The sequence below is a fragment of the Mustela erminea genome, chromosome 5 (assembly GCF_009829155.1).
Source record: "Mustela erminea isolate mMusErm1 chromosome 5, mMusErm1.Pri, whole genome shotgun sequence".
Classification (NCBI taxonomy): domain Eukaryota; kingdom Metazoa; phylum Chordata; class Mammalia; order Carnivora; family Mustelidae; genus Mustela; species Mustela erminea.
This window is the reverse complement of record NC_045618.1, coordinates 71,633,723-71,659,865: the sequence shown is the minus strand read 5'-3', so window position 1 is coordinate 71,659,865 and position 26,143 is coordinate 71,633,723. Positions and strand designations below refer to the sequence as shown.

Genomic DNA, 26,143 nt, shown 5'->3' with positions numbered 1-26,143 from the left:
GTTTTCCAAATGGAAATTCCTCTGTCTACTTTCTAAGTATTCTGGCCCTAATTTTAAACTAGTCTTAAATGTGTTCATTATTTGACACCTTGCTTTCATCCAACTTTTCTCACTAATTTATGCACATACATAATTTTTTTCATCAAACTTTTCTCACTAATTCAGGCTCATACCCTCATTTATATAATAACATTTTTTTCTCTCTTCCTCCCACCAAAATTCTTCTTCACTATGCCTAAGTAGTGGAAAATCTTTTGACTTCTTTATGCCTTTATGTTCCAGACATCAATGATGAACACTCTAAGTTTATAGCTCCTATAATCTATACTAAATAATTTTATACAAACTCATACTATGTTTTATAACACCTGATGCTTTTTCATTCATGGGTTATTCATCCCTTCCAATCTTGACTAAATCCTCTCTCTTACATTTCTGTGGACTCCCTCATAGCACCAAACTCAGCAAAAAATTATTTGTTTGGTTGTTTCTATAAGATCACAGCAATGAGAAAACAGGATACAGCAGTTCAGGCAACACAGATGACAGGGGATGAAGAATCATTACATTTTCAATGACAACTAAAAATTTTCACTAGGAATGACAAATACTGACAGGATTACACAACTCAGGTATCATTTAACACAGATTACCAATGAGCATTGTGAATCCACAAAATATAAAATTATGTTTAAGAAATAAGATAATTATAAAAGAGCACTAGAATTCTGACTAAATTTGTTGAGTGAACAATTCAGTGAATATATTAGTAAGTTTTAAAAATTTTTTAAATATTAAAAAACCATTTATCTTTTCATTTCAGTATCATAGACTATAGTAAATTGTGTTAAATCATATATATCTTGCTTCATAGATACATGCAAAATTATTCCTTTGAGGTAATTTTTTTTCAATATATTTTAAAATTTCTAACCTGCAAAGAGGGTTTTACCAGTCAGCATTTCAGCAAAGATGCAGCCTGCAGCCCACATATCAATGGCTTTTGTATAATTATTAGGAGAAAGTAAAAGACGTGGAGACCTGTACCATTTAGTAACCAATCCTTCAGAAAGATGACCCTGGAAAAGAAACAAAAACATACTTTAATTTTTTACTTTAGCTGAAGAACAGTACATAACACTTGATTCATTAAAGAATCCCTCATCTTTAAAAAAAAAAAAAAAAAAAAAGTACTGTGAAATCCTAAAACAATACTATTGATTTCTATGTCTATTTTCAAGGCTTTTGTGCTTTTCAGGCTGAATGAAGGCTCAATTCCCCCTGGGACTGAGATGATCATCTATAAGAGGATATTTACATTAAGTCTGCTGACCAAAATATACCCTAAGAATTTAGTGCTGATTCTATGTCACAAATTCCAAACATGTTTCAGAAGAGGAGCTATTTTTCACTCAAGTCTTAAGTTACTTAAAGAGCTGGGATGCTTTAAATCAATGAGGGAGAGGTAAAGACAGGTAAAGTATAAACTACTGCCAACCTCCTGACAACCTAGTGGACCTGTCTCTACTATGTATCCCATTCCTAATCAGTTTTACTACTTCACATTTATAAAGCATTTAATAAAATAGTTATACATATATGACCTTACTTCATCCTTAAAACAACCCTGAAAAATTATGAAGGTAGATATGAACTCCAATCTAGAGGGGTGGTAGATAGATTAAGGAATCTGCTTAAGGTCATATAGCTTATTTGGATGTAGAAATGGCACTCAATTTTATATAGTTTAACTCTCAGTTCAGTGTTCTACCCACCATTCTTCATTAAAAGATGTGGTGAGGGGCGCCTGGGTGGTTCAGCGGGTTAAAGCCTCTGCCTTGCTCTCAGGGTTCTGGGATCAAGCCCCGCATCAGACTCCCTGCTTAGCAGGGAGCTTGCTTTCCCCTCTCCCTCTCTCTCTGCCTACCTCTCTGCCTACTTGTGATCTCTGTCATATAAATAAATAAAATCTTTAAAAAAAAGATGTGGTTGTCCATTTCATTTTAAATACTAAATTTCTACATTCAAGTTCTTAAAAAATAAATTATGCTTAATATGAGATGATACATGTAAATGAGAAGGTTTGCTTGTTTAGGTGTATGCTATGGGAGGCCAAGCTAGCAGGGAGTTCCCAGAGGTTCTTTATAACCAAAGGAGCTCCACTTTAATATTTTAAACATCAGGGTCCCACAGACAATTTCATTTGAAAACTAAGAGACTAAAATTCAGCTCAGAAAATACTAACTTCTTCTAAGAAGGCAAATTGTTACCTAAAGTACAGTTACTATGAATCCTTTTAGCTATTCTTTTTTTTTTTTTTTTTTTTAGATTTTATTTATTTATCTGACAGACAAAGATCACAAGTAGGCAGAGAGGCAGGCAGAGAGATAGGAGGAAGCAGGCTCCCCGCTGAGCAGAGAGCCCAATGCGGGGCTCAATCCCAGGACCCTGGGATCATGACCTGAGCAGAGGCCTTAACCCACTGAGCCACGCAAGCGCCCCCTTTTTAGCTATTCTTACTTCCATTTTATCTTTATGCAAATTTAGATACTAAACAAAATTAAATTTGCCTAAACAAGGCCTAAAAGAATAGTAGAGACTCAAAGGGACAAAAGACCTAGAAGTTGAAATAGAAACTTCTCTTACCTTCAAACAGGACCACAACTCTGCCCTAAACACGTAAGAATATATTCCACTTTTAAATAAGGGACAGTTTTAATTATAATAAATAGCCATACACTTTTAGGAATTTGTAAGTAATTAGGATCACACTCCAACTTCCTTTTATAAACATATGGACATTCTGAATGAAAGTAGATCTGTATCAGAAAAAAAGATACTACATAAAGTTCAATACAATTAACGATAAAAACCTGTCACAATATACTAAGAAGATACAAGTACTTAGTCCTTCCTGATGATGTCCATTAGTTTAAAGGTCTGTCTCACCTAGCTTTCCACGTACCTTATGGGAATAATGGGGATCCATGATCCGTGCAAGACCAAAGTCACCTATCTTCAGCACCAAGTCTTCAGTATTAATGAAAAGATTAGCTGGTTTGAGATCTCTGTGCAGTACGTTTGCAGAGTGAATATATTTGAGCCCACGTAGCAGCTGATACATGAAAAGCCTGGCATGCTCTTCCAGTAAAGGGCCCTGCTCCAGCACATTAGCCAAGTCTGTCTCCATGTACTCCTGAACAATGTAGACACTGTTCAGTTCAGTAAGAGAGCCTACATCGTCTGTTAACTGGCTTCCACTAGGACCAAGAATTTCAAACACTTTCACAATGTTATCATGGTCAAGTCTTCTAATAATTTTGATTTCACGTAGAGCATGTTTGACACTCTGGGGATCAGTAAGGACAATTTTCTTGATGGCTACTCTTTTGTCACAGTCATTGTCTACAGCAGAAAAAACCAAGCCATTGCCTCCACAACCCAATGGTTTTAAGTCCATATACCTAGAGCCCAGATCAAAACCATGAATGTTCATGAGACTTTCAAATTTCTCTGCCATTTTGAAACCTTTACTATTGCCTTTTCCTTTCGAATTGTTGAACTTGTGTAAACAAGGAAGAAAACTGACATCAAAAGGAAAGATCTTTCAAAAAAAGAAAAGAAAAATAATTTTGCTTCCACAACAAGATGATTTCTTGATGTTCATTGCATATGCCAACCAGGCCCGTTGAGTTCCCCTTAGATTTAAAGCTCAAAAAGCTCTATTCATACTGAGAATTAAAAAGATTGCAGTACTCATAGTTCAAGAAAGGGGCAGCAACTCTGCAGACATTTAAAGAAAACACTCAAGAAACTCAAACGGAATGAAATGACATACTATGCACTCAGATTTACTGTGCTAAACGATTTAACATTTAACAAAAATGTGAATAAATATGCACACAACAGGCTTCTATGAACATTCTCCTCACAGTGCAGATACATTCAGTGTTGGACTGGTCCTGAGCAGCATCATTCTAAGGTGCTGGTAAGCACTATTTCCGTTTTGCCTCTTTTCTTCCTTTGTTGCTGTATATTTCAACAGGAAGCCCTGGCGGCTGTTGGTTAACAGAAGATGTCTTTTGTTAGTGATCAGGTGGCTCCAGCTCACCACAATCACAATCAAAGCTACCGTCCATCTTACTCTGATAAAACCTGGAGGATGAGAAAAAAGAAGGAAAAGAGTCACCACCAGGAAATACTAAATACTCCAACTTTGTAAAATGACACAAATTGGGCAGTTAGCTATAAATGACTTACTGGTACAGAAGTTATTTATTTATAGTTACTAAATGGAAAGATGACCCTCAATCAAAAATAGCTATCCATGCTGTAAGCAATTCACATGTACCGGGCTCAGACTCTAGATCCCACCACATTAGATTCTTTATATTTATGGTCAGTGGGTTGTATCATTTCTTAAAGGCCAAAGAGCAAAGGAAGGAAGGTTCACAGCATTTTTACAGAACTCTTTAGAATTTGAGCAGTACTACATTACTACCATTTCTCTTAAAAAAAAAAAAAAGTATACACACACACACACATAAGACTGCAATGTGTTACTTCCTTAAAGAACATGTTTACTACTACACTTATTAACTACACCAGTAAACAGTGAACAAAAATCAGTACAAATAAGAAACCTACAGCGTATGCTCTTCAATTTATAATAGAGTGAACTCAAACAGTGAATAAACCAATGAAAAGGTGTCTGGAGCTTCATCGATAATCAGAAAAATCAAACCACCTCAAGAAGATACATTTCAGATTAGAAAAAACATTTTTAAGAGTCTGTTACTATCAAGTCTGAGGAGGAATGTGGAAAAACAAGAACTTTCATACAATTCTGGTGAGTGTAAGTTAGTAAAAGAATGGCAAAGAGCAATTTGGAATAAATAAATGCATAAATTAAGTAGCCTACCTATGCTATGACTTGGCTATTTTTCCTCCAAAAAACACTGCCTAGAGAAATACTTGTAAATGAACACACAAATGCCCACTTTTTCTGTAATAGCAAAATATTAAAAAAACAGCCTAAACTTTCAACAATTTGAGGATAAATGAATTTTATTTATAGAGTGCACTATTACATAATAGTAAAAATGAACAGAGATGGTTGAAATCACCATACAATAAATTTAAAAGGCAAAATGCAGATAGAAATGTACATGCTGGGGCACCTGGGTGGCTCAGTCATTAAGCGGCTGCTTTTGGCTCAGGTCATGACCCCAGGGTCCTGGGATCAAGCCCTACATTGGGCTCCCTGTTCCCTGCTCCTCTGGAAAGTCTGCTTCTCTCTCTCCCACTCCCCCAGCTTGTGTTCACTCTCTCGCTGTCTTTCTCTGTCAAATAAACAAAAGCTTAAAAAAAAAAAAAAAAGGAAAAAGAAATGCACATGCTAAAATCACTTACTTCAGATTTATAAGCATGTATGATGTTATTTTATGAGTGCATATATAAATGTGGCAAAAGTATTAAAAACATATTTGGCTGTGAAGTACCAAATTCATGATAATCATTGCTTTGAGGAATGAGGGAAGCAATTACCATAAGGGTGGGATTACACAGTATGCTCCAACTACATCTTTAATGTGTTCTTTCTTTCTTTCTTTTATTTTTTTAAAGATTTTATTTATCCACTTGAGAGAGAGTGAGAGAGAGCATGAGAGAGGAGAAGGTCAGAGGGAGAAGCAGACTCCCCGCGGAGCTAAGAGCCAAATGCAGGACTCCTGAGACTCTGGGATCACGACCTGAGCCAAAGGCAGTTGTCTAACCAACTGAGCCACCCAGGCGCCCCTTTAATGTGTTTTGTTTTGTTTTTTAAATATTTTATTTATTTATTTGACAGACAGAGATCACAAGTAGGCAGAAATGCAGGCAGAGAGAGGAGGGGGGTAAGCAGGTTCTCCGCCAAGCAGAGAGCCCAGCACGGGCTCAATCCCAGGATCCCAAGACCATAACCTGAGCCGAAGGCAGAGACTTAACCCACTGAGCCACTCAGGCGTCCCTAATGTGTTATTTCTTTAAAGAAAAAATTGTGGAAGTATGACAAATTATTAGAATCCCATAGAGCTCAGAGGTATGTATATGAAGAGATCAAATCATAGTGTGAGAAGACAGGCTGACAAATAAGCAAAACACAGACATCAGATGGCAATAAGTGATGTAAAAAAATAAAAGAGAAAGAGCCCAGATGAGTGGTTAGGGAATGCCTCTAGTAAGGTGGTACTGGGAGCAAAGCTCTAAAGTGGGCGGGTCTCAGGGGTGCGATGTGGTTACTCCCACTGCTATGGACAGAGGGGCTAGCACATGAAAGCCAGAGGGTGAGTATGTGCCATAAACTTGAGGTCCCATAAAACCTGGATCTGTGAGTATGTGCCTCATGTCTAAGAAATAACTAGGTAGTCAACATAGTAGCTCATTTACGTGTACATGCAGATAAGCAAATAATACAGCCTAAACCTTAAATGCAAAGGCTTCTTGTTGCTGGTTTTTTATCTAAAAACTGGTATAGGTGTATATATAGTGTTATATTCTGATTGGGTCTGAAGAAACGAAGTGGGACAGGTGCAATATTCATTTATTCAAAGGGTTAATCATTTAAAGGCAATGAGAAATTGTACCAAGACATGAAATAAAGCAGCCCACTCTGAACTTGAATTATGTGACAACTTTCAATCACCTTCAGGCTTAAGAGAACTAACTGCTAGGACTCTCAAACTTATCAGCTGTTTCACAAGGGTGAAGCTTTTATACAACAAGGAATCTGCCTTTACTTCCTTCCTGCTACATACTCCCACATAACTCACATGCGGAAATACAAGAATCTGAAAAATACAAGGTAACAGCTACTTGCCACAATCTCAGCAAATCTTCAACTTCAAGAAATCCACATCCATTACAACTATGTGACAGAGAAACAGATGATACTGATAACTCAGAGACTAAGTAGATACAAAATCCTTAAGGCAACAGCTTTTTTAAAAGATTTATGAGAAAGAGAAAGTGCACATGCAGGCGCCACGAGAGAGAGAGTGGGGAGGGGCAGAAGGAGAGAACCCCAAGCAGACTCGCCTAACACCGGGCGTGGAGCTAAATCTCAGGACCCTGAGATCATGACGAGAGCTGAAATCAAAACTCAAGACACTTAACCAAATGAGCCACCCACTTGGCCTCGCTACAGCTTTATTTAATAAAATTGATATTTACTATTGCTGAGTTCTTTTAATAAATATGAGCACTTCTTGTATCTGCTTAACATTGTAAAGGACATTAACAGCATAACAGCTTTCTTTGTTTTACTCTAACAGTTTCTTCTGTGTGTGAGTTTTTGTCTGCTTCTCAAGGAAAAAAAAACCAAGAGGACTCCTAAAAATTCTCTACTTTGTCAGTCTGTATAAAACATTTAAAAGTTAAATTTTGCAAATAAACTTTTGAATTAACAAATATTTCAGACTTTTAAAGGACTTTAATGAATACTGTCTCCCTTTCCCAATTTTTTCTATTTGTATACACCTTGATGTTTCCAGTTCCCTACCAAATGTCCCTTTAAAAACAGTATTTTTTAAAGTCTCCAGTACTTCTGGGATCTTACATTTCTAGTCTCCACCTGAAACAGATGTTTGTTCATACAAACATGCACGCGCATGCATACTTTCTTCTCTGTTCTTGCCCTTCCATGACCAATCCCGTAAACCTCAACTTTTAGGTTTTTGATAAATGTACATTTTAAAGTCAGTTCTACAGACTTGACATAAGAACATTAAAATCTCTAAGTACTCTCTTAAGCTTCTAGTTCACTAGTGGAGCAATCATAGTCAAGCACAAATAATTTAGTTTTGCTAAAAAGGACACCAGTATTACTTGACTATTAGCACTATTACGGAACTGCAGTCAGATTACTGGAGAGAGGTAAGAGAATGAGAGCTCTACTCAAGACTTCCACCCACATCTGCTCTCTTTAAATTATAGTGAAACCAAGAAGAAGCACAGACCAAAAACTACAAGGATGACAATACTTTTTCAGAAATCTCTGTGACTGGTCAGCACTCAACAGGGGTAGAGTAGGTAAAAATTCACCTTGGGGAAGGCAGGAACTTGTGCCTAGGCTGAGAACTGCAGAGTCCTCATTATAGATTCAGGTGATGACTATACTGAAAGACTTGAACAGACTTTTCAGAAATACAAGACCATTCTAAGAAAGAAAGGAATATTAATCACCCAACTGTTAACTCTAGGTCAGAATTATGCCAATAAAAAGTTGGGGGTGGGGGGTGGAGCAGACCAATAGCAGTGTTTGCCCAATGGTATGCCTCACTGCTCTGCACTATTCTTCAAAATCCTCCAATAACTATTAGACCAGAAGCTACTGGAGCATGTTTTCATCCAGGAGCTTGGAAAGTAAGCCCACCTTAAGCACTAAGTTGAAGGTAATGTTACACTGGTGTATGATGAAGTGGATCCAGTGAATGTTTCCAATTCAGTCATGCTCCATTCAGCAAGTACTTGCTAACAATGTTATATACCTGTTAATACACTAGGGGATACTAGTACACTAGGGTACTGGGGATAAAATATAAGTAAAAACAGACTTGTGCCCTGCCCTCATGGGGTTTACAGTATGGCTGGGGATAAACAATAATGAACTAGTAAGAGGAAAAGGGGGGAGGCAAAAGGGACAAGTGGTACTAAGGAATGGTACAGGATGCTGAGAGCCTGCACACTGGGGGATCTGACCTAATTAGGGAGATCAGAATGTATGCCTCTGGAAGCCATAAAAAGGCTTAGTGACCATGAAGATCCTCCTTATCACCCTGATACCAGATTGTGAGGTGTCCAACTACCTTCCACTTCCCACATCCATCATGGAATTCTTGGGCCAGACTCAAGTATGCAGATGCAACTCAACTGGACCAGCAGATTACTGGTCAAGCATGCTCCATTTTAATCAGCAACCTAGAAATGTCCCATTTACACCACTTTCTTTATTATCTTTGACATTTAACTTCATTAAAACAAGTTCAAAGAAAGATCTGGGGCTCCATATTCCTTTTGCACTTCCACACACTTCAAGGGAGGAAAACAGTAACTAAGATGAGACAGTAACTTAAAATAACCCTTCCCAGCATCCAGTTTCTCTGCCTCCAAACCTCAGTGCTGATAACTGTGTTGCTTGCAGAGGGATCCTTACTTTAATTTTAATTAGCTGGGCCAATGTTTTGCTTTTAACAACGGGGTAGAAAAAATGAATTATAGGGAATGATTTATAAAAATAAAGTTGGCTTGGGTGCCTGGGGGTTCAGTCGGTTAAGTGCCCAACTCTTGATATCGGCACAGGTCATGATCTCAGGGTCCTGGGATTCAGCCCTGAGACACACTCTGCACAGCGGGGAGTCTGCTTGGGATTCTCTTTCCCTCTCCCTCTGCCCCTCCTTCGTCTCTCTCTCTCTCTTTCTCTAGTGCATCTTCTCTCAATAAAGAAACTTTTTTTTTTTTTAAAGATCTTATTTATTTATTTGAGAGAGAGACAGTGAGAGCAAGCATGAGAGGGGAGAAGGTCAGAGGGAGAAGTAGACCCCCGTCAAGCGGGGAGCCCAACACGGGACTTTATCCTAGGACTCTGGGATCATGACCTGAGCGGACGGCAGTTGCTTAACTAACTGAGCCACCTCAACAAATAAATCTTAAAGCCCTCAATAAATAAATCTTAAAAAACTAATAAAGTTGGCTTTATGCTTTCCCCTTTGGCTTTCTTTCCACCATAAAATGGAAGTAAAAGTTTTCTATGTAGCACAGTCTGGGCACTGGCTTCCTAAGTTTATAAGGCAGTTCCCTGAAACTGCATTAGCCACACTGGTCTCCTCAAGCACTCCTTTCGTTCCTTAATCACCACCTGCTTTCTGTCACTGAGCCTACCTCCAAGCCAAGAGAAATGCAGGTACTCTGAGTCAAGTCTAAGCATATTCAGTAAAGTTATAAAATGCAAAAGAAAGAAGATAGTAATTTTGCGCCGTTTCTCCATTCTGTAGAAACTGGGTTTTCCTTCCCTGCATATTAGAAAAGGAGTCTGAATGTGCAAAGCAAGTTTGGGGTGAGAACCTTAAACATAAACCTTACTTACCTGGTTTTCTCTTCCATCTTCCACCCGGCCGCTTAAATGTTGACATGTGTCATAGGGCCTGATCACATGCAATGACAGCTCTCCACCTTCCCCCTCCTCAATGGCTCTTGCCTATTCTGCTCTTCTCCCAGGTCAAGTGAGTAACTTGAGTTAAATGGAATCCAGCCAGCCTCACATCTACTCAGCCAAAATCCAGTTGCTTTTAGAGAGAAGGGCAAGGTTGAGCTCTACTTAAATTCACATAGGACTATCTCTTAACCCTGGCACAGAGAGGGGTTGTTAGAGCAAATTCATCCTTCCCTAAGATTGTATCTCAAGCTCTCACCAAAGTTACTAAGTTTCTAGGGCAGAGAAGGCCAAAGGCTACAGCTTAACTGGGTGTTCAGATGCATTCTTGACAATGCCCTTGTTCCTGATATAAGGTAGCCCTTATAGTTATCAGAGATCCTTCTCAGGATTTGAACGTCAAGGAGGCTCATGGTGTAAACAATGTCAGTGAATGATCTTAGTCATCTGGAGTAAGAGGGACCTTGCAACTCAAACACCAAAGTCTAACAAACCCTTGCCTGCTACCAGTAACCAGTGTGTGCAATAGAACAAATTTAGGAAGTCAAAGAAAGGATTGCTTGGCTTCTAACAAAGTATCCAAAAACTCTTCTACTCCCCAAAAAACTCTTCCACTCCCAACTTCTGTTCTTAAATTGTCTGAAGCTTTGCCTAAATACACGTTAACAGTAGGGACTTGCATTTGCCTTTGACTGTTTAAAAAGCCAGTATGCGGGATGCCTGGGTGGCTCAGTCAGCTAAGCGGCTGCCTTCGACTCAGGTCGTGATCCCAGGATGAGCATCGGGCTCCTTGCTCAGCGGGGAACCCACTTCTCCCTTTGCCTCTGTGGGCTACTCTGCCTGCTTGTGCTCTCTCTCTTTCTGACCAATAAATAAAATCTTAAAAAGTCATTATGTTCATTTTGATGCTCATCTCTAGTTGCTATTTCTTCTAGGGTATCTGTATTAGAATAGAAAGAACTCCACAGATGAGATAAATAGGTCAAAAAATCTTTAAAGACCCTTCCAATTCTCAGTCTATCATCTATGAAAGCCCCGTACAAGTCTTTTACTTCACTGGTCATTTGTTCCCAAGCACTTATTACGGTGGTATGCCCAGACTGGGGGATATGTGACTCAAACTGCTATATATTAAACATTAAACAAACACAATCCTCTCTATATATTTATGGCTAGAAATTTAAAAATAATTATAATAACCCTTCATCCCCTCTCTTATCTTTCTCCTGCCTAAGCCCTCATTTCTAAGACTCCTCTCCTAACTCATGTTAAGGAAACACTGGTGCATATATATAAACAGGAGACATGTGGGCAGCCTCCTTCTTCAAGTATCTTTGGCCATGTGAGGATTCCAACCAGATGAAAATATAAAATTTCTGTAGCAGTCAGGATAGGTTAGAAAATTGTATAGTTAACAAATAACCCCCAACATCTACTGACTTACAAGACAAGTTTTAAATCTTGCTAATGCATCAAGTCCCAACACAGCTGTCATACAAGTTGTCAAAGTAACTACTAGCTCTGTCCACTGCAAAGAACAAAGAACAGGGAATATTTCGCTGCTCTAAAGCTTCCATCCAAAACACACTTCACTTCTGCTCACCTTTTACTGACCAAGGCAGATCACATGGTCACACCTACTTCAAGGGAGTAGGAAAATGCAATAATGCAATCCCAACATGGTTTCAGTAGCAGAGAACCAAGATGTTCTGAACAGCTTTGACTAAAACAGCTTCAATTCTATCATCCATCCATTTTTATTCTACAAAACCTTGCTGAGTGCTTATCATATGCCAGATGTTGTTTTTGGCATAAAGGTATAGCAGGGGTCAAAACAGGTTAAAAAAACAACAACAAAGAAATCACCCTGACCTCATGGAGCACAAACTCCTAGGTCATTGTAGTTGCTTCCTCTCTGTCCCACTAACTTCTTCCTCCTCTCTTTTCTAATACTATTCTCCTTCCCTGTCTTGGGCCATTCTTCCCTAGTCTAGTCTAATCTCTATTCTTCAGGTGCCTCTACTCTTCTCCGGTACCATTTCCCAGGGCATCACCTTACCACTTTCCCCTCTCTTCGCTTTGTTGTATGTAACTCTATTTTAAAATAAAAGGTTTGAGGGGTGCCTGGGTCGCTCAGTCAGCTAAACGGCTGCCTTTGGCTCAGGTCATGATCTCATGGTCCTGGGACTGAGTTCTGCATCAGGCTCCCTGCTTAGCAGGCAGCCTGCTTCTCCCTCTCCCTCTGCCTGCCGCTCTCCCCGCTTATCCTCTCTCTAATAAAATCTTTTAAAAAATAAAATAAAAGGTTTGAGGGGCACCTGGGTGGCTCAGTCAGCTGAGTGTCTGACTCTTGATTTCAGCTCAGGCTGTGATCTTGGTATCATGGGATCAAGCCCCACATTGGAATCCACACTCAGCAGCTTGAGTTTCTCTCCCTCTAGCCCTCCCTCTACTCTAAGTAATAAATCTTTTTAAAAAAATAAATAAAAGATTTGTAACTCAGTTGCTTTACTAATACTTTCTGAGCATAGTACCCGGGTGCTTAGTAGGCACTTTATAAACTGTACTAACTGAATTAATGTAAACAGCATATTTTATCTGATAGTAAAACATTCTGCAGAGAACAAGCTCTAGCCTCAACTTCCTCAGAATCTGCTCACACTTTGACCCACTGGGGGAACATCAGTGATGACTCCTAGATATGGTACTTTCCTTTCCAGGAATTCCCCCCAGGAGCTTCACTGTACAGTAAACACATAGATTTGTCAATATGTGAAGAAAGCAAGGATTTCAAATAACTCAGACTGAAGAAAAAAAAAGAAAACTTCAACTTTGTTATAGCTCCTTTTTTATTCTGTTGAGGTAGTAAGAAGGAATTATGCCACTGAAAATAGTGTCTTATATTAGCAGACAAGCAGGTTTCTATAAAAAGTCCCATTAGCCCATGTGATACCAAGTAGGTATTGTGAAGATATGTGAGACCTTGACATTATTCTGATTATTCTTCAGTCCATCCTAGCAGGCTCTATGGCATTTAGCACCACAGCTTTCCAGACTGCACACCAAATATAACTGCTGTCATTTTTCAGCTAACTCTAGTGAGGGTATGAAGAAGGCCACAACATGCAAGGCCATCCATATAAAATATTTCTGGACTCTCATCAAAGGGAGAACCACATGCTTTATTGGTGAGTACCCAATTTTTAAAAAATGAATCAGAATAGCATATAACTTGGAATATCCTTCTTCCTTTGTTTCTCATTTTCTTCAAGGCTGAACAAAGCTTACAAGATTTAAAAAAAAAAGTGTAAGTTTCCTATCAGATTCACACTGAAGTTTCATATTGCTGAAAAATTCCTCTCTGGTTTTACTATAACCATATTAAAAGGGGGAAAAAATGAGTTAAGGAGATGTAACATCTAGTCCAGGGTCCATGGCTAAATTAGCTTATAATCAAAGGATTTCTAGGCCTCAGTTCCTCATCAGGAAAATGATGTAGCTAAACTACATGACTTCTATGGCCTCTTCCAGCTCTAAAGTTTTATCATTTTAATGAAAAGTTCAGGATTTCCATTTCTTATTAGAATGCAGAAAAATTACAAAACACCATTACTCACACCATATAACATGATAAGATAGATAAGCTATAATACCGTAGTTTTTGAAAAACCCATCAGGAAAGCTAAAGATGCAAAGAAATCTAAATAAACTAAATTCTAGAAAATATTAAGCCTTTCATAAAAGAGACCATGGCTATTCTCATTCCTGGCAAAGTGGCAAAGCAAGGAAATTTCCACTAACAGAACTGAGAAGAAACCAGCCAAATTTATAACCAACTTTTAATAGCTGAATGTGGCTGCAATTAACAGATTAGAATTCAGAGGAGGCCCAGCTATAAGTCCCACCGGCCAATTCCTTCCCACAGGTCATCACAGAGAGCTGAAGTCTGAGGGCAAGGCAGGAAAGCTAAGAGAGTATCTCATAAAATATACAGGCCTCCACCACATCCAAGGCAGCTGCTCTGAAGGTGGAGGACAAGTCAAAAAGCACGAGATAAACCCCTCCAATGCATTCTGAGTACAAGGCAGATAGTATCCCTAAGGCAAATAAACAGGGCACAAACATGAAGTAAAGAAAAACTGAGGTGAGGGGTGCCTGAGTGGCTCAGGGTTAAGCCTCTGCCTTCGTCTCAGATGATCTCAGGGTCCTGGGATCGAGCCCTGCATCAGGCTGTCTGCTCAGTTCCCCACACTCTCTGCCTGCAGCTCTGCCTACTTGTGATCTCTCTGTGCCTAGAGAAGGAAGGAAGGAAGGAAAGAAAAGAAAAAGAAAAAGAAAAAGAAAAAGAAAAAGAAAAAGAAAACCTGAGGTGGTATTGGAGAGCAAAGAAAATATCCAAGCAGTCCAAGAGCTGCTGGCAGCTAAGCTGAACAGGTTCAGAAAGCTGACAGGATAGAAGTATAAGAAGAGATCATAGAAAAAATTTTCTAAAACCGAGGTGTCTGGGTGGCACAGTTGGTTAAGTGTCCTACTCTTGGTTTCAGCTCAGGTCATGATCCAGGGCTGTGAGATTGAGCCCCATGTTAGGGTCTCTGCTCATTCCAGAGTCTGCTTGAGATCCTCTCTCCCTCTCCCTCTGCCCCTCCTGCGCTCTCTCTCTCTCTCTCTCAAATAGATAAATCTTTAAAAAAAAAAACAAGGTGGCATGGGTGGCTCCGTCAGTTAAGCATCTACCACTGGCTCAGGTCTTGATCACAGGGTCCTGGGATTGAGTCCTACATCAGGCTCCTTGCCTGGGGGGAACCTGCTTCTTCCTCTGCCTGCTGCTCCCCCCGCTTGGGCATGTGTGCACTCTCTCTTGACAAAATCTTTTTAAAAAATAAATATCAAAACAAAACTTAACAATTTTCCAAAACTGACAAAAGATACCAACTCACAGACCGAAGTACTCAAATGAACTACAGGCAGAATAAGTAAAAGAAACCCATACCTAGGTCTATCATAGCCAAACTGTTGAAAATGGTGAGTTGGGGGGGTGGGGAGAGCAACTGCTAAAAGGAACCAGGTGAAAGAGTTAACTATATACTAGTAAGTACAACAGGAGGGATACCTGATTTATCACTAGAAACGATGAAAGCTAGAAGACAAGAGAATATCATTTTTCAAGTGCCAAAAAGAGAAATATCAACCTAGAATTTTGTACCTAGGGAAATGAAGATGAAATGAAGATCTTCATTCAAAAATGAAGACGAAATAAAGACATTTTCAAAGGGACAAAAGTGAAAGGAATTGGTCTCCCTCACAATGTGGGAAACAAAGGCGGAAGAATTATTAAATTTCCTTACTACCTACAGCCCACTGACAAGTCCTTGAAACACGCAGAGTGACATTCCTCTAGGGACTCAACTGCCTCCACGTTAACACTTTGCCAAGGGCAAAAGGCAATCCTAGTTCGACACCCCCACCCACCAGATCCAGTAAGCCTACTTTAACATATAAAAATTCTTTTGGAAACTTCCTTTATCTCTAAAACCCCCAAGATACATGTTAGCAATCACCTCTCCCCCCACCCCGCAACCCAAGGATATGGCCCCCAATATGCATCCGAAGGGTCTCATGACTAAGGTTTTATTAGACAGTAATAAACGATCTTTTCCTAACAATAGGTAGCCCCTTCAAGGTCCTGGAAACCTTGCTTCCAAATTCCTTTGAGACTTACGCTATCCCTAACCCCCTCCCAACTTGAATTATATAACAGGCCACTCTTCACCACCCCGGTGCAGCTCTTTCTGCCCATGGGTCCTGTCCCCGTGCCTTAATAAAATCACCTGTTTGCACCAAAGATGTCTCAAGAATTTCTTGGCCACCAGCTTTGAACCCTAACATCTTTCCTATAGCACTTCAGAGTTTTGCTAAAGAAATGTTAAAAGTTCTTATGCTGAAGGAAAATGACAACAAATGGAACCTGCATAAAGGAATAAAATCTCCAGAAAGGATAATTAGAAAATATAAAAGGTCTTTAAAAAAACAAAAACAAAAAAAACCTAGAAAATTTAATTTACATGTTTATTATTTTTTTAAAGATTTTTATTTACTTATTTGACAGAGATCACAAGTAGGCAAAGAGGCAAGCAGAGAGAGAGGGGGAAGCAGGCTCCCTGCTGAGCAGAGAGCCCAATGCAGGGCTCCATCCCAGGACCCTGAGATCATGACCTGAGCCTAAGGCAGAGGCTTAACCAACTGAGCCACCCAGGCGCCCCTACATGTTTATTATTTTTTTAAAGATTTTTATTTGAGAGAGCGCACATGCACACGAGCAGGGAGGAGAGGCAGAGGGAGAAGGAGCAGACTCCCCCAGCTGAGCAGGGGGCCTGTCACAGGACTCAATCCCAGGACCCTGGGATCATGACCTGAGCCAAAGGCAGATGCTTAACCAACTGAGCCACCCAGGCACCCCCTGTCTACAGGCTGAAATGTCTTTAAGAGACTACTGATTATTTAAAGCAAAATAATAATGTACTACAAGGTTTATAACACATGTAGAAATAAAAAACAACAAGCGCTCAGTGTTGGAAGGGGGTGAATCGAATCGTGTTATCATAAGGTTTACAGTATTGGTGAAATAGTTTAGATTATTTTTAAAAAATTATGATAACTACTGAAAGGCTCATGGGTCATCTTTAAATACCTTCCTTTTTGGTCATTATGTTTACTTAATAACATGCCCATCAATGGAGAGTAAAAGGAAGGTTAAAAAGAAAACTAAATAAATCACCAACTGCAAGTAGTTTTTGTGTACTTTTACATCAATCATAATATAAACTAGTATGTTAACATTAAAGTACCATCACAGATTCATGGATAGTTCCAAAGGAAATGGAAATTAACCATGTTAATCAAGGTAAACATACATATTTTAACTGAAATAACTTTGAGGGGCTGTACTTCCCTGCTTTAAAAGTATACACTTTCAAGACAGTAAAAAACTGTATTATGGACTATGGCCCCAAAGTTCAAACTGGAGGACCTAAGTAAGTTTGGCACATATCTATCCCACATTATCAACTATTATAAAAGCAATTAATGGGGAAAAAAAGGATTTGTTTATATAATAAAGACACTGAACATGAGAACAGCATTTTTAATATCTGAATTTTCAAAGAATATAAAAAACAAAAATAACAAGCTTGATTAAGAATGTATTATGCGTAAAGCAGTGTACTGGACATATACTCTTATAATAAATCCTAACTAGACTGTATGGGTTTTATGCACTTTACTTCAGAGAATTTAAATAATACATTCAACATTACACATCAATGAAAGAACTATGATTTGAATCTCAGATTCAAAAGCCCAAGATCTTCTTTCAAATAATGATGATTTTTTTTTTACTGACCAGGACACCAAGAGAACTTAGTGATAGATTAGATATGGGGGATGAGGGGAAGAGGATTTAAGAATAACTCCTACATGCCAATTACTGAGATGGGGAAAACTGGGAGAATGATACGGGAAAAAGTTCTATTTTGGATATGTTAAGCCTATTCATGTAGTGTCTACTTAAATAAGTGAGTGGTAACATCAAGCACGCAATTGGATAATGTGTCTGAAGTTCAGACAAGAAGTATAAATGTAAGTCTGAGAATTAATCACAGGTAGACAGTACTTAATAAATTGAATGAGACCACTTGGGGAAAGAATTTAGAAAGGTGGAGGAGGGCAGGAACTAAACTCTGGAATATGCCAAAACATGAAGGCAAGAAGATGACAGAAGCCTGTAAAAACTTATGCCAAAGTGTGAAGTAGGATTAAAACAAGAATAAGTTTCATAAGCTAAGAAAAGCAGGTGAATATGCAGAAAACAATGGTCAACTATATTGAAAGCTGTCACAAGATCCTGTAAGATGGATTTGGTAAATTAAAGTCTTGATTAGAGCAATTTCAAGTGGTGAGATGGTTTAACAGAAGTCAATCCGGAACAGGTTGAGGAGCAAAGTGAAGAGAACACACAAAGACAACTCTTGAAAATTTGCTTGAAGGATGATCAGAGAAATGAGAAACTAGACAATAGCTAAAAGAGAAAATGGAATCTGAGAGGGTTTGTAACAGATTTCTATATCCACACTGTTCAATATGGTAGACAATTACGGAATAAATGAAATCTGGTGAGCAGGGCTGAGAAACTAATTTTTTTCTAAATACATTTTTATTTATTTTTATTTATTTGACAGAGACACAACGAGAGAGGGAACATGAGCTGGGGGAGTGGGAAAGGGAGAAGCAGGCTTCCCACTGAGCAGAGAGCCCGACACAGGGCTCGATCCCAGGACCCGAGGACCATGCCCTGAGCTGAAGGCAGATGCTTAACGACTGAGCCAACCAGATGCCCCATACATTTTTACTTAAATAGCCACACATGGGGTGCCTGGGTGGCTCAGTCAGTTAAGCATCCATATGCCTTAGGCTCAGGTCACAATCCCAGAGTTCCAGGATCAAACCCACATGGGGTTCCCTGCTTAGCAGGGAGTCTGCTTCTCCCTCTGACCCTTCCTCCTTCCCCCCCACCATGCTCTCTTTCACTCACTCTCAAATAAGTAAAATCTTTTTTAAAAAAATAAATAAATAGGGTCGCCTGGGTGGCTCAGTGGATTAAGCCTTTGCCTTCAGCTCGGGGGTCATGATCTCAGGGTCCTGGGATGGAGCACTGCATCAGGCTCTCTGCTTAGCGGGAAGCCTGCTTTCCCCCCTCTCTCTGCCTGCCTCTCTGCCTATTTGTGACCTCTCTCTCTCTCTCTCAAATAAATTTTTAAAATCTTACAAAATGAATAAATAAATAGCCACATGTAGCCAGTAGCTACCAGACTGGACAGTATAGTTCAGGGCACATTTGTATACTAATAAAGACAACCCAACAGAAAGGGAAAAATGCATGATGCAAGAAAGAGATGAGTCCTTAAGAAGTGAAGGGAAGGAATCCAAAGCAAAAGCGGAAGAATCTACAAGGGATCAACATGAGTGAAGCAAAGCCTGAAGTTAGAGCAACCAGTGGGAACTGATTAAATTTAACATCAGAGTATCACTTAAGCCTGGTTGAAATCTCAAGCAGAAGAATAAATTACAGAAGGCTAGAAAAGCTAAGCAGGAGAGCTTGGGAAGGTAATCTGTATCTACTGAGTCTACATTCAGTGCCAGGCATTTTCTGTGACAAATTATTTTGCTACTCAAAACCATAAAGTGCCTGGTCAGTCTTACTTTACAAACAAGAGTACAGATGCTCTGAGAAGTAAAGCAACTTCACCGAAATCACAAATATAGTAAATGTCAAGATTTAGTCACAGGCCAGTCTGATTTACTTTAGGGTTAGAATCTTACCACTACCTAGGGTGGCAGGTTAAGAACCAATGTTTCCACACCTGGAAATAACATTAAAAAACGGCAGATAAATCTGGCAGCTAACAAGTACCAATGAGCCTGGAAGTAGTAGGCCAGAGGTAAAAACAGTCCCCTCCACGCTATGTATAAGCTAATTAAGGAACATTTATTTAACAACTATTTTTTAATTTTTTTTAATTTAAGTGAAAATGCCCTTATTAAGACAAACAGGAAAACACATTCTTGTAACTTATCTATTTTACAAGAGTATCAATCAGAAAACTGGCAGTGCTTTATAATAACTACAAAATCGTATCTGGGCAAAAAAAAATCCTATCTGGACATACTGAAAAAGTAGGCAGTTAGAAACTGACCATCTCTCCAATTTGTAAATGAAGGAGGAAATTATTAAACTGAGCCTAATCAGTTATTAAATTACAGCTTAGATTACTTTAAATTTAGTGTCAACATAAATCACCCAGATCTGAGCTGTCCAATATGGTAGCCACTAGCTACTTGCAGCTATTTAAAAATAATTAAAATTAAAAATTCAGTTCCTCAGGTGCACTAGCCACCATTGTTAAGTGCTCAACAGTCACATGCGGCTAGTTGGCTACTTCAATGGACAACAAAGAATAGAGTCTTCCATCATCATAGAAAGTGGTACTGAACAGTGATTAGATCTTCAATTTTTCTTTTGACTTTTTTCCGGAGAGCCAATAAAAGGAATAACTCAGAAGATCTGAGTTTTCCAAATCAGCACTAGCCAGCTGAGCAACGATGTATGTGTATCATTTAATAGTGCTTCTAGAAATGAATGTGCATTTGAATCACCTAAGAATCCTGTGAAAATGTAGATTCTAATTCAGTAGGTCTTGGGATGGGGTCAAGAATTCTGCACTAACATATTCGTAGGTGATGTTAATACTGCTGGTCCAGCAATCACATTTTGTGTACTAAGATTTTAGTTCTCTCTGGGCCTCAGTTTCCTCAGCTGTCAAGTAACTGGGAAAAGACAATGGTCATGAACTCCCTGTAAACACTAACATGTAGTTTGTACAGAATGAAATGCAGAGATTTCGCTTTTTTGCAGAGGAAGGTTCTTCCCTGAAGTAAACGCCAGGATTCTAACAAACAATATTTGTGCTACCATTCTTTTTTTCCATGAAAAGACATTCTAAATTTAAATGAAAAGCAATGGGAAAATGTGATTTGCCATATAAATATTCAATCTCTGTACAACTTTTCAGAAATGGATTTAAAAGGCTGACGTGTGTGAAAGACAAACCACTAAGAATCACCAGAGGGGCACACTGTATTTTCTAAATACACAGCTCATGGAAGAAGAAAAAAAAAACAAAAACAAAAAAAACAATGCAGGACTCAGCCTGTACTACTGTTACCTTAAAAACATCAGTTCTACATGAAAAGCAACTCCCTGGAAAAAGCCATTAACTACAATAACATCACTGCTGTTTTGTTTTTGTGAAGTTTCAGTCAAGGATCTGAGCAATAAAAAAGTGACCAAAATCCCCATGCCACCAACAGGCAACAAAGTAATGTTAACAGTCCACAGAACAGGCTGAAAGAGCTGACACAGGGCAGCCAACAATGCCACAAAGAACTACCCTTGGGACAGCCTCCTATTTCAACAGGGGCCCTACAGTCAAACATGGCTCAAACAGGCAATGCAAACAATGAAATGGACAGCAGTGGTGTGGCTCACCATTTCATAAAGCAGTATCTCATAAAAAGGAGACAGCCTAAAATATCCAGTCTGTTAATAAATTCTGAATTATGCATGATAGGTAATTACTTATATTCTTAAAAAACAAACAAAAAAAAAAATTGGAGGGCTCCTGAGTGGCTCTAGGTGGTTAAGCATCTGCCTTTGCCTCAGGTCATGATTCCAGGGTCCTGGGATTGATTCCAGGGTCCTGGGATCTATTCCCCTGGCAGGCTCTCTGCCCAGTGGGGAATATGCTTCTCCCTCTCTCTCCCCCTCAATGCTTCCCCTGCCTCTGTGCTCTTGAATAAATAAATAAAAACTTGAAAAACAACAACAACAACAACCCTGAAAACACATGTTCAACTTCTAGGTGATAGGATGTTTTGAAAATCTACACTTTTTTATATTTATATTTTTATATTTCCTTTAATAAGAAATATATTTTAAAGTTTAAATTAAACGTCATTCAAGTTCTTCTATATAAATCATGTCAGGCACTTCCAAAATCTTTCCAAAGATTTAATTCACTTTAACAATACACTTTACTACTTAGGAAACTCTTCAAATAAATCACTTTGAGAAGATAAACAGTGTATTAAAAAAACCTAAGACATGAGGAGTTTTTTCTTCTCACTTTTAAAACAAACTGCTATTTTCACTCTTTTTTTCCTCCCAATCTTAATTTAGGACAACCTGCTAAAAGGTGGCTTTTAAAAATCAGTCAAAATATCTTATTACTAAATTTCAGTGTGGGTCCTAAATTTGGAACTGTACATTCTGTTTATCTTTAAAAAAGACTGATGAGGGTCGCCTGGCTGACTCAGTTGGTGGAACATATGACTCTTGATCTCAGGGTTGTGGGTTCAAGCCCCATGATGTGTGTAGGTATTACTTAAAAATAAAAAAATTTTTAAATCTTAAAAAAGATGGAAAAGTGCCTGTAACAATACCTACTTCAAGTTGTCTTTATTAAAACAGAAAATTCATATATATCATAAATACACATAGAAAATCCATACAGATTGGGAGAAAGCACTATTGTATAATTCTGTCTGAATGAAATGTTCATGTTCAGAGCTATATCCGATTAATACTTCTGCACTTTTACGACACTTAAACTAGTTTCTAGATATTATAAAGGTAACTTTTACATTACCAATGAGAACATAAGCCTAATTTCTACTCACACCATAAAATTCTTTTATAAATAATCTGTAAACCTTTCTCAATAAGAGAAAACTGCTAGTATCAAACTTTTAACAACTGACCAGCAATTAATTTCACCTTTTCCTCTCAACAAATGTTATAAAATTCCACCTGTAGGATATCTGATCTCCTTTTAAAATGCAATTTAAGAAACCATTACTCTTAGAGAAACTGTGGTTCTTTTTGAGAGAGAATTATAATGTGGATAGAAACATTTTAGCCCTATCATTTAAAAAAATACAGTGTATAAAAAAAAAGGGCCACGTAGCAGTCCGTGGGCAGTATGAGTCATCACCCAACTCAAAACTTGCAGCACTTCTGAGCTTCCTCCTACCAGACCCCATCCCCTTCACCAATGTACCCTGAGTCAGCAAACCTCACTATTTTGTCAGTTATGAATTCTCACGATGTTTAAATGAACTTATGCAAAACACTGCAACACATTTAGTACTAACACTTGTCATAAGAACATGTACTGTTTCTTTTACAAAATTAACCCGTCTTCAAATCAATCTTCTTTAGATTCTTTCTCAATCACAAATGTCAAACACTACATTGAATCCTCCTTTCCAAGTAACCAAACTCCAAAATATATATAAAGGGTATTTTTATAAACAATTCTCTGTTTGCCAGTTGTTTTTTTTTTCTGAACAGTAAAATCTAAATAATAAAACATATCCTGTTCAAATCTGGCATACTTCCTAGATGACTGCAATTACTGAATTTAGAACACCAATAAGCAATTTTACAAGTTTCACCAGGCAATTCTTATTAAGTGATGTAACACATATATGTGAAAGGACTTTACACTCCCTGGCACATAGCAAGCAAACCCTTCATAAACGTGTTTGAACAACTACCGGTTAGAGATCTTAGAGATTCTTCCACCCAATTCAAGATTATTTTTCAAACGTTAAAATCTGACATCTCTAATAATAAACTCTAGAGGTAGTTGCTTTTCAGGGCCAGGCCCTGTTTGGATTGGACCCTAGATTCTTCTAGTCAAATTACTGTTTCCACCTCAGTTTCCCAAGGTTGAAGAGAGAGACCATGTCCAAGCAGAACCTTAAAAACCAACAAGGCTAGAAGCAGCAGCAATCAGAAAATTACTCTGGAGAGGTCTGCACTCCATTTTGTCCCCCGTTAATTTTTTCCCCCCTTGACAAATCATCTTCTATCGTTAAAAAAAAAAAAAAAAGTTAATACTGACTTTTAAGAGCATTTTTAGCATTGAGGAAAAGAACAGGAATTTTGGTGCAAATGCAGTAAGGCTTCTAATCCCACCACTTCACTGGACCTTTGCCAATGAGCAAGCTAAAGAGAAAATAAAACAGGAAAGGAATCAAAAAGATCCTGCTTCACAGAGCTCCCACGTAACACCTGAACCAGTGGAGTCCTACGAAGCCGAGGAACAAAAGGCGGCCAAGAGACCTCTACTCCTCCACGCACCTCACCGAGGCAGGCAGAAACGCACGGCCAAGCCAAGAGGCCCTTTTCGGTGACGGACAAAACAAGTTCCCACTGAGGCACTTTCACAGACCAGCGCTCCGCGTCCCGAACAGCCAGGGAAAGGCTGCAGCAGGGTGGGAGAGCGGGGGAGCAGAGAAATGAGCAATTCCGAGCCGGACAAGTTTTCTGTACCTCGTTTACGGCCAGAACTCAGAACTTGGGCAGAGGACTCCGGGGCTCCGAGACCGGCCGGGCGAGCGGAGCGCGCTACGCAGTTCGCCGAGTCCGCCGGGGACTTTGCCCGGCCGGAGTCAGCTGAGGCCGAGTCACCCGAGTGGGATGGGGGAGGAGACGCGGGAGCATTTCGAGGGCAGCGCGCCAGGAAGGCGAGACTCCGCGCCACCTCACGCTCCCCGGGCCGCCCCTCCCGGCCGCCGCCCCTCGCCCGCCGCCCGCCCGCTGGGGCGGGCTTCGAACCCGCGGAACCGCGCGCGGGCGGCGGCGCCGCAGCCGAGCGGCGGGGCCCCGGGGCTGGCGGGCGCGGCCCGGCCGGGAGGCCGGCGAGGGGCGTGCCGGGTGGGAGGGGCGCGCCGGCCGCTCCGCCGGCCCCACGCGGGGACCCCGGCCCGCCGCCCGCCAGCCCGCCAGCCCGCGCCGGGACGCGACGGCCAGGCCCGAGCGGGCGGGCCGGCGGGCGGACGGGCTGGCGGGCCGGCCGGAGACGGAACAAAAGCGCCTTTGTTGAGCGGCGGCCGCCAGAGGGTCACACACAATGGAGGAGGGAGCCGGCTCCGCCGCCGCCGCCGGGCCCGCCGCGGCGCCCTTCCGCGCCGCCCCGCCAGCGTGCCCCGCACACGTACACACACACACACGCACTCACGGGACTTCTCCGGCTCATCGAGGGAGTGCGGGGCCCGCGGACAGCCCCCAGTGTCGGCTCAGGTCTCCGGCTGTGCTGGCGGCAGCGGCGTCTCCGAGGCTCTCGCTTTGCCGCAGTCGCCGCCATGTAACCCCGACCCGCGAGAGAGGGCGAGGAAGAGGGGGCGGGGTTTTCGAGAGCCACGCCCCCTCGCGTCACAGGCTCACTCCACGGGTTCCCCCGCCCCCGCCCGGCCCCGAGCGCTTGCACGCGCCGGAATTTCCAACGCTGGTGACTGGGCTCGGTGCGCTACGGGGGCGGTGGGAGAGGCACGCGGTCTAGTCAGCCGCTTCCGGGGGGCTGGGCCGGGGGCCGGCGGGCAGGTGGACAGATAGGCCCTCTTAGCTCTGCCCTTAGCCCAGCACTACAGCTCAAAGTGACCAAACTCCTTGGAGGGGAGTGGGGGCGGTGGTTTACCGCGCACCTCCGACTGGCAAACTATTGGGCGATCCGAGAGGAGCTAGCCTCCGTCCATGTGCCTAGGGATGGGCCCGGAACACTATAGGGTGGGCCTGAAGATGGATTGGCTAGAAGGCAACAGCCGAAGTACCAGGCAAACGCTGTTGGAGGCCCAGTGCTTAGGCGGTCATTAATTCTACCTGAGAATACAGAGGAAGGAGGAATGCTTCTAAGTGAGGTCGCCACGGTGACCTTTCAGCTGGATCAGAAGGAGCCCAATATAACCGGAGGAAGGGGGGTGGTGGTACTGTGAAAGCAAAAACAGGAAGGAGGAGAGCACCTGGCTTGTTGCTGAGCTGTGGCTAGGCCTGAATCGTAGAATTTGGGAAATGTAGATCGGTGCCTTCCTGGGACCACTTGGATGAGACCAAACTTGTTTTATTTACCACGGCTTACTGGGTCCAAGGAGCCTTTCCAGTGTTTATGGGAAATTTATGTAGGTATTTATGAAATTAGAGACGCGGGTCAGCATATTTTTTCAATGACTTAATCATTTCTGATGAGAACCAAACGTTTGGCAGTCCCTTATCCATTATTAGATACATCTTCAAGCTTCAAGCTTAAGGCAAATAACCACTTTAAAGATCACGTAGTACCTTGAAGTTAAGTGGTTGGGATGGAACTTGAATTTCTATTTTCTATATTTAAAGCAATGCCTTATGAGTACCAGGTGTGAAGAGGAGATGGCAAATAGATAAAACTAAGAGAAAGGGAAGGCCTGGTGCAACTGCAGAATTTCTGATTTGTGGTTGCAGCTTCTCTGCAGCAAGAGCTCCTTACCTGTGACCACTAAAGTTCCCTACTGCCCCTACTTTCCGAC

At 40.7% G+C, this 26,143-nt stretch overlaps 1 protein-coding gene across 3 annotated transcripts in view; it reads right to left on the bottom strand.

The window, feature by feature from the left end:
- MAPK6 (mitogen-activated protein kinase 6) overlaps positions 1–24,999 on the bottom strand; it is a 37,475-nt gene extending 12,476 nt beyond the window's left edge. The window contains exons 1-3 of one of the 3 annotated variants that reach the window (XM_032343744.1): positions 24,826–24,997; positions 2,966–4,155; positions 935–1,079 (exon numbers count right to left, since the gene is read on the bottom strand). In XM_032343744.1, the coding sequence (XP_032199635.1) occupies positions 935–1,079; positions 2,966–3,520 (700 nt within the window). In that variant the 5' untranslated portion in view covers positions 3,521–4,155; positions 24,826–24,997. Of the gene's footprint in view, positions 1–929; positions 1,080–2,965; positions 4,156–24,137; positions 24,408–24,825 lie in introns of those variants that run through there. The other 2 variants (XM_032343745.1, XM_032343746.1) reach the window with 2 other exon arrangements.
- Between the last annotated feature and the right edge of the window lie 1,144 nt (positions 25,000–26,143).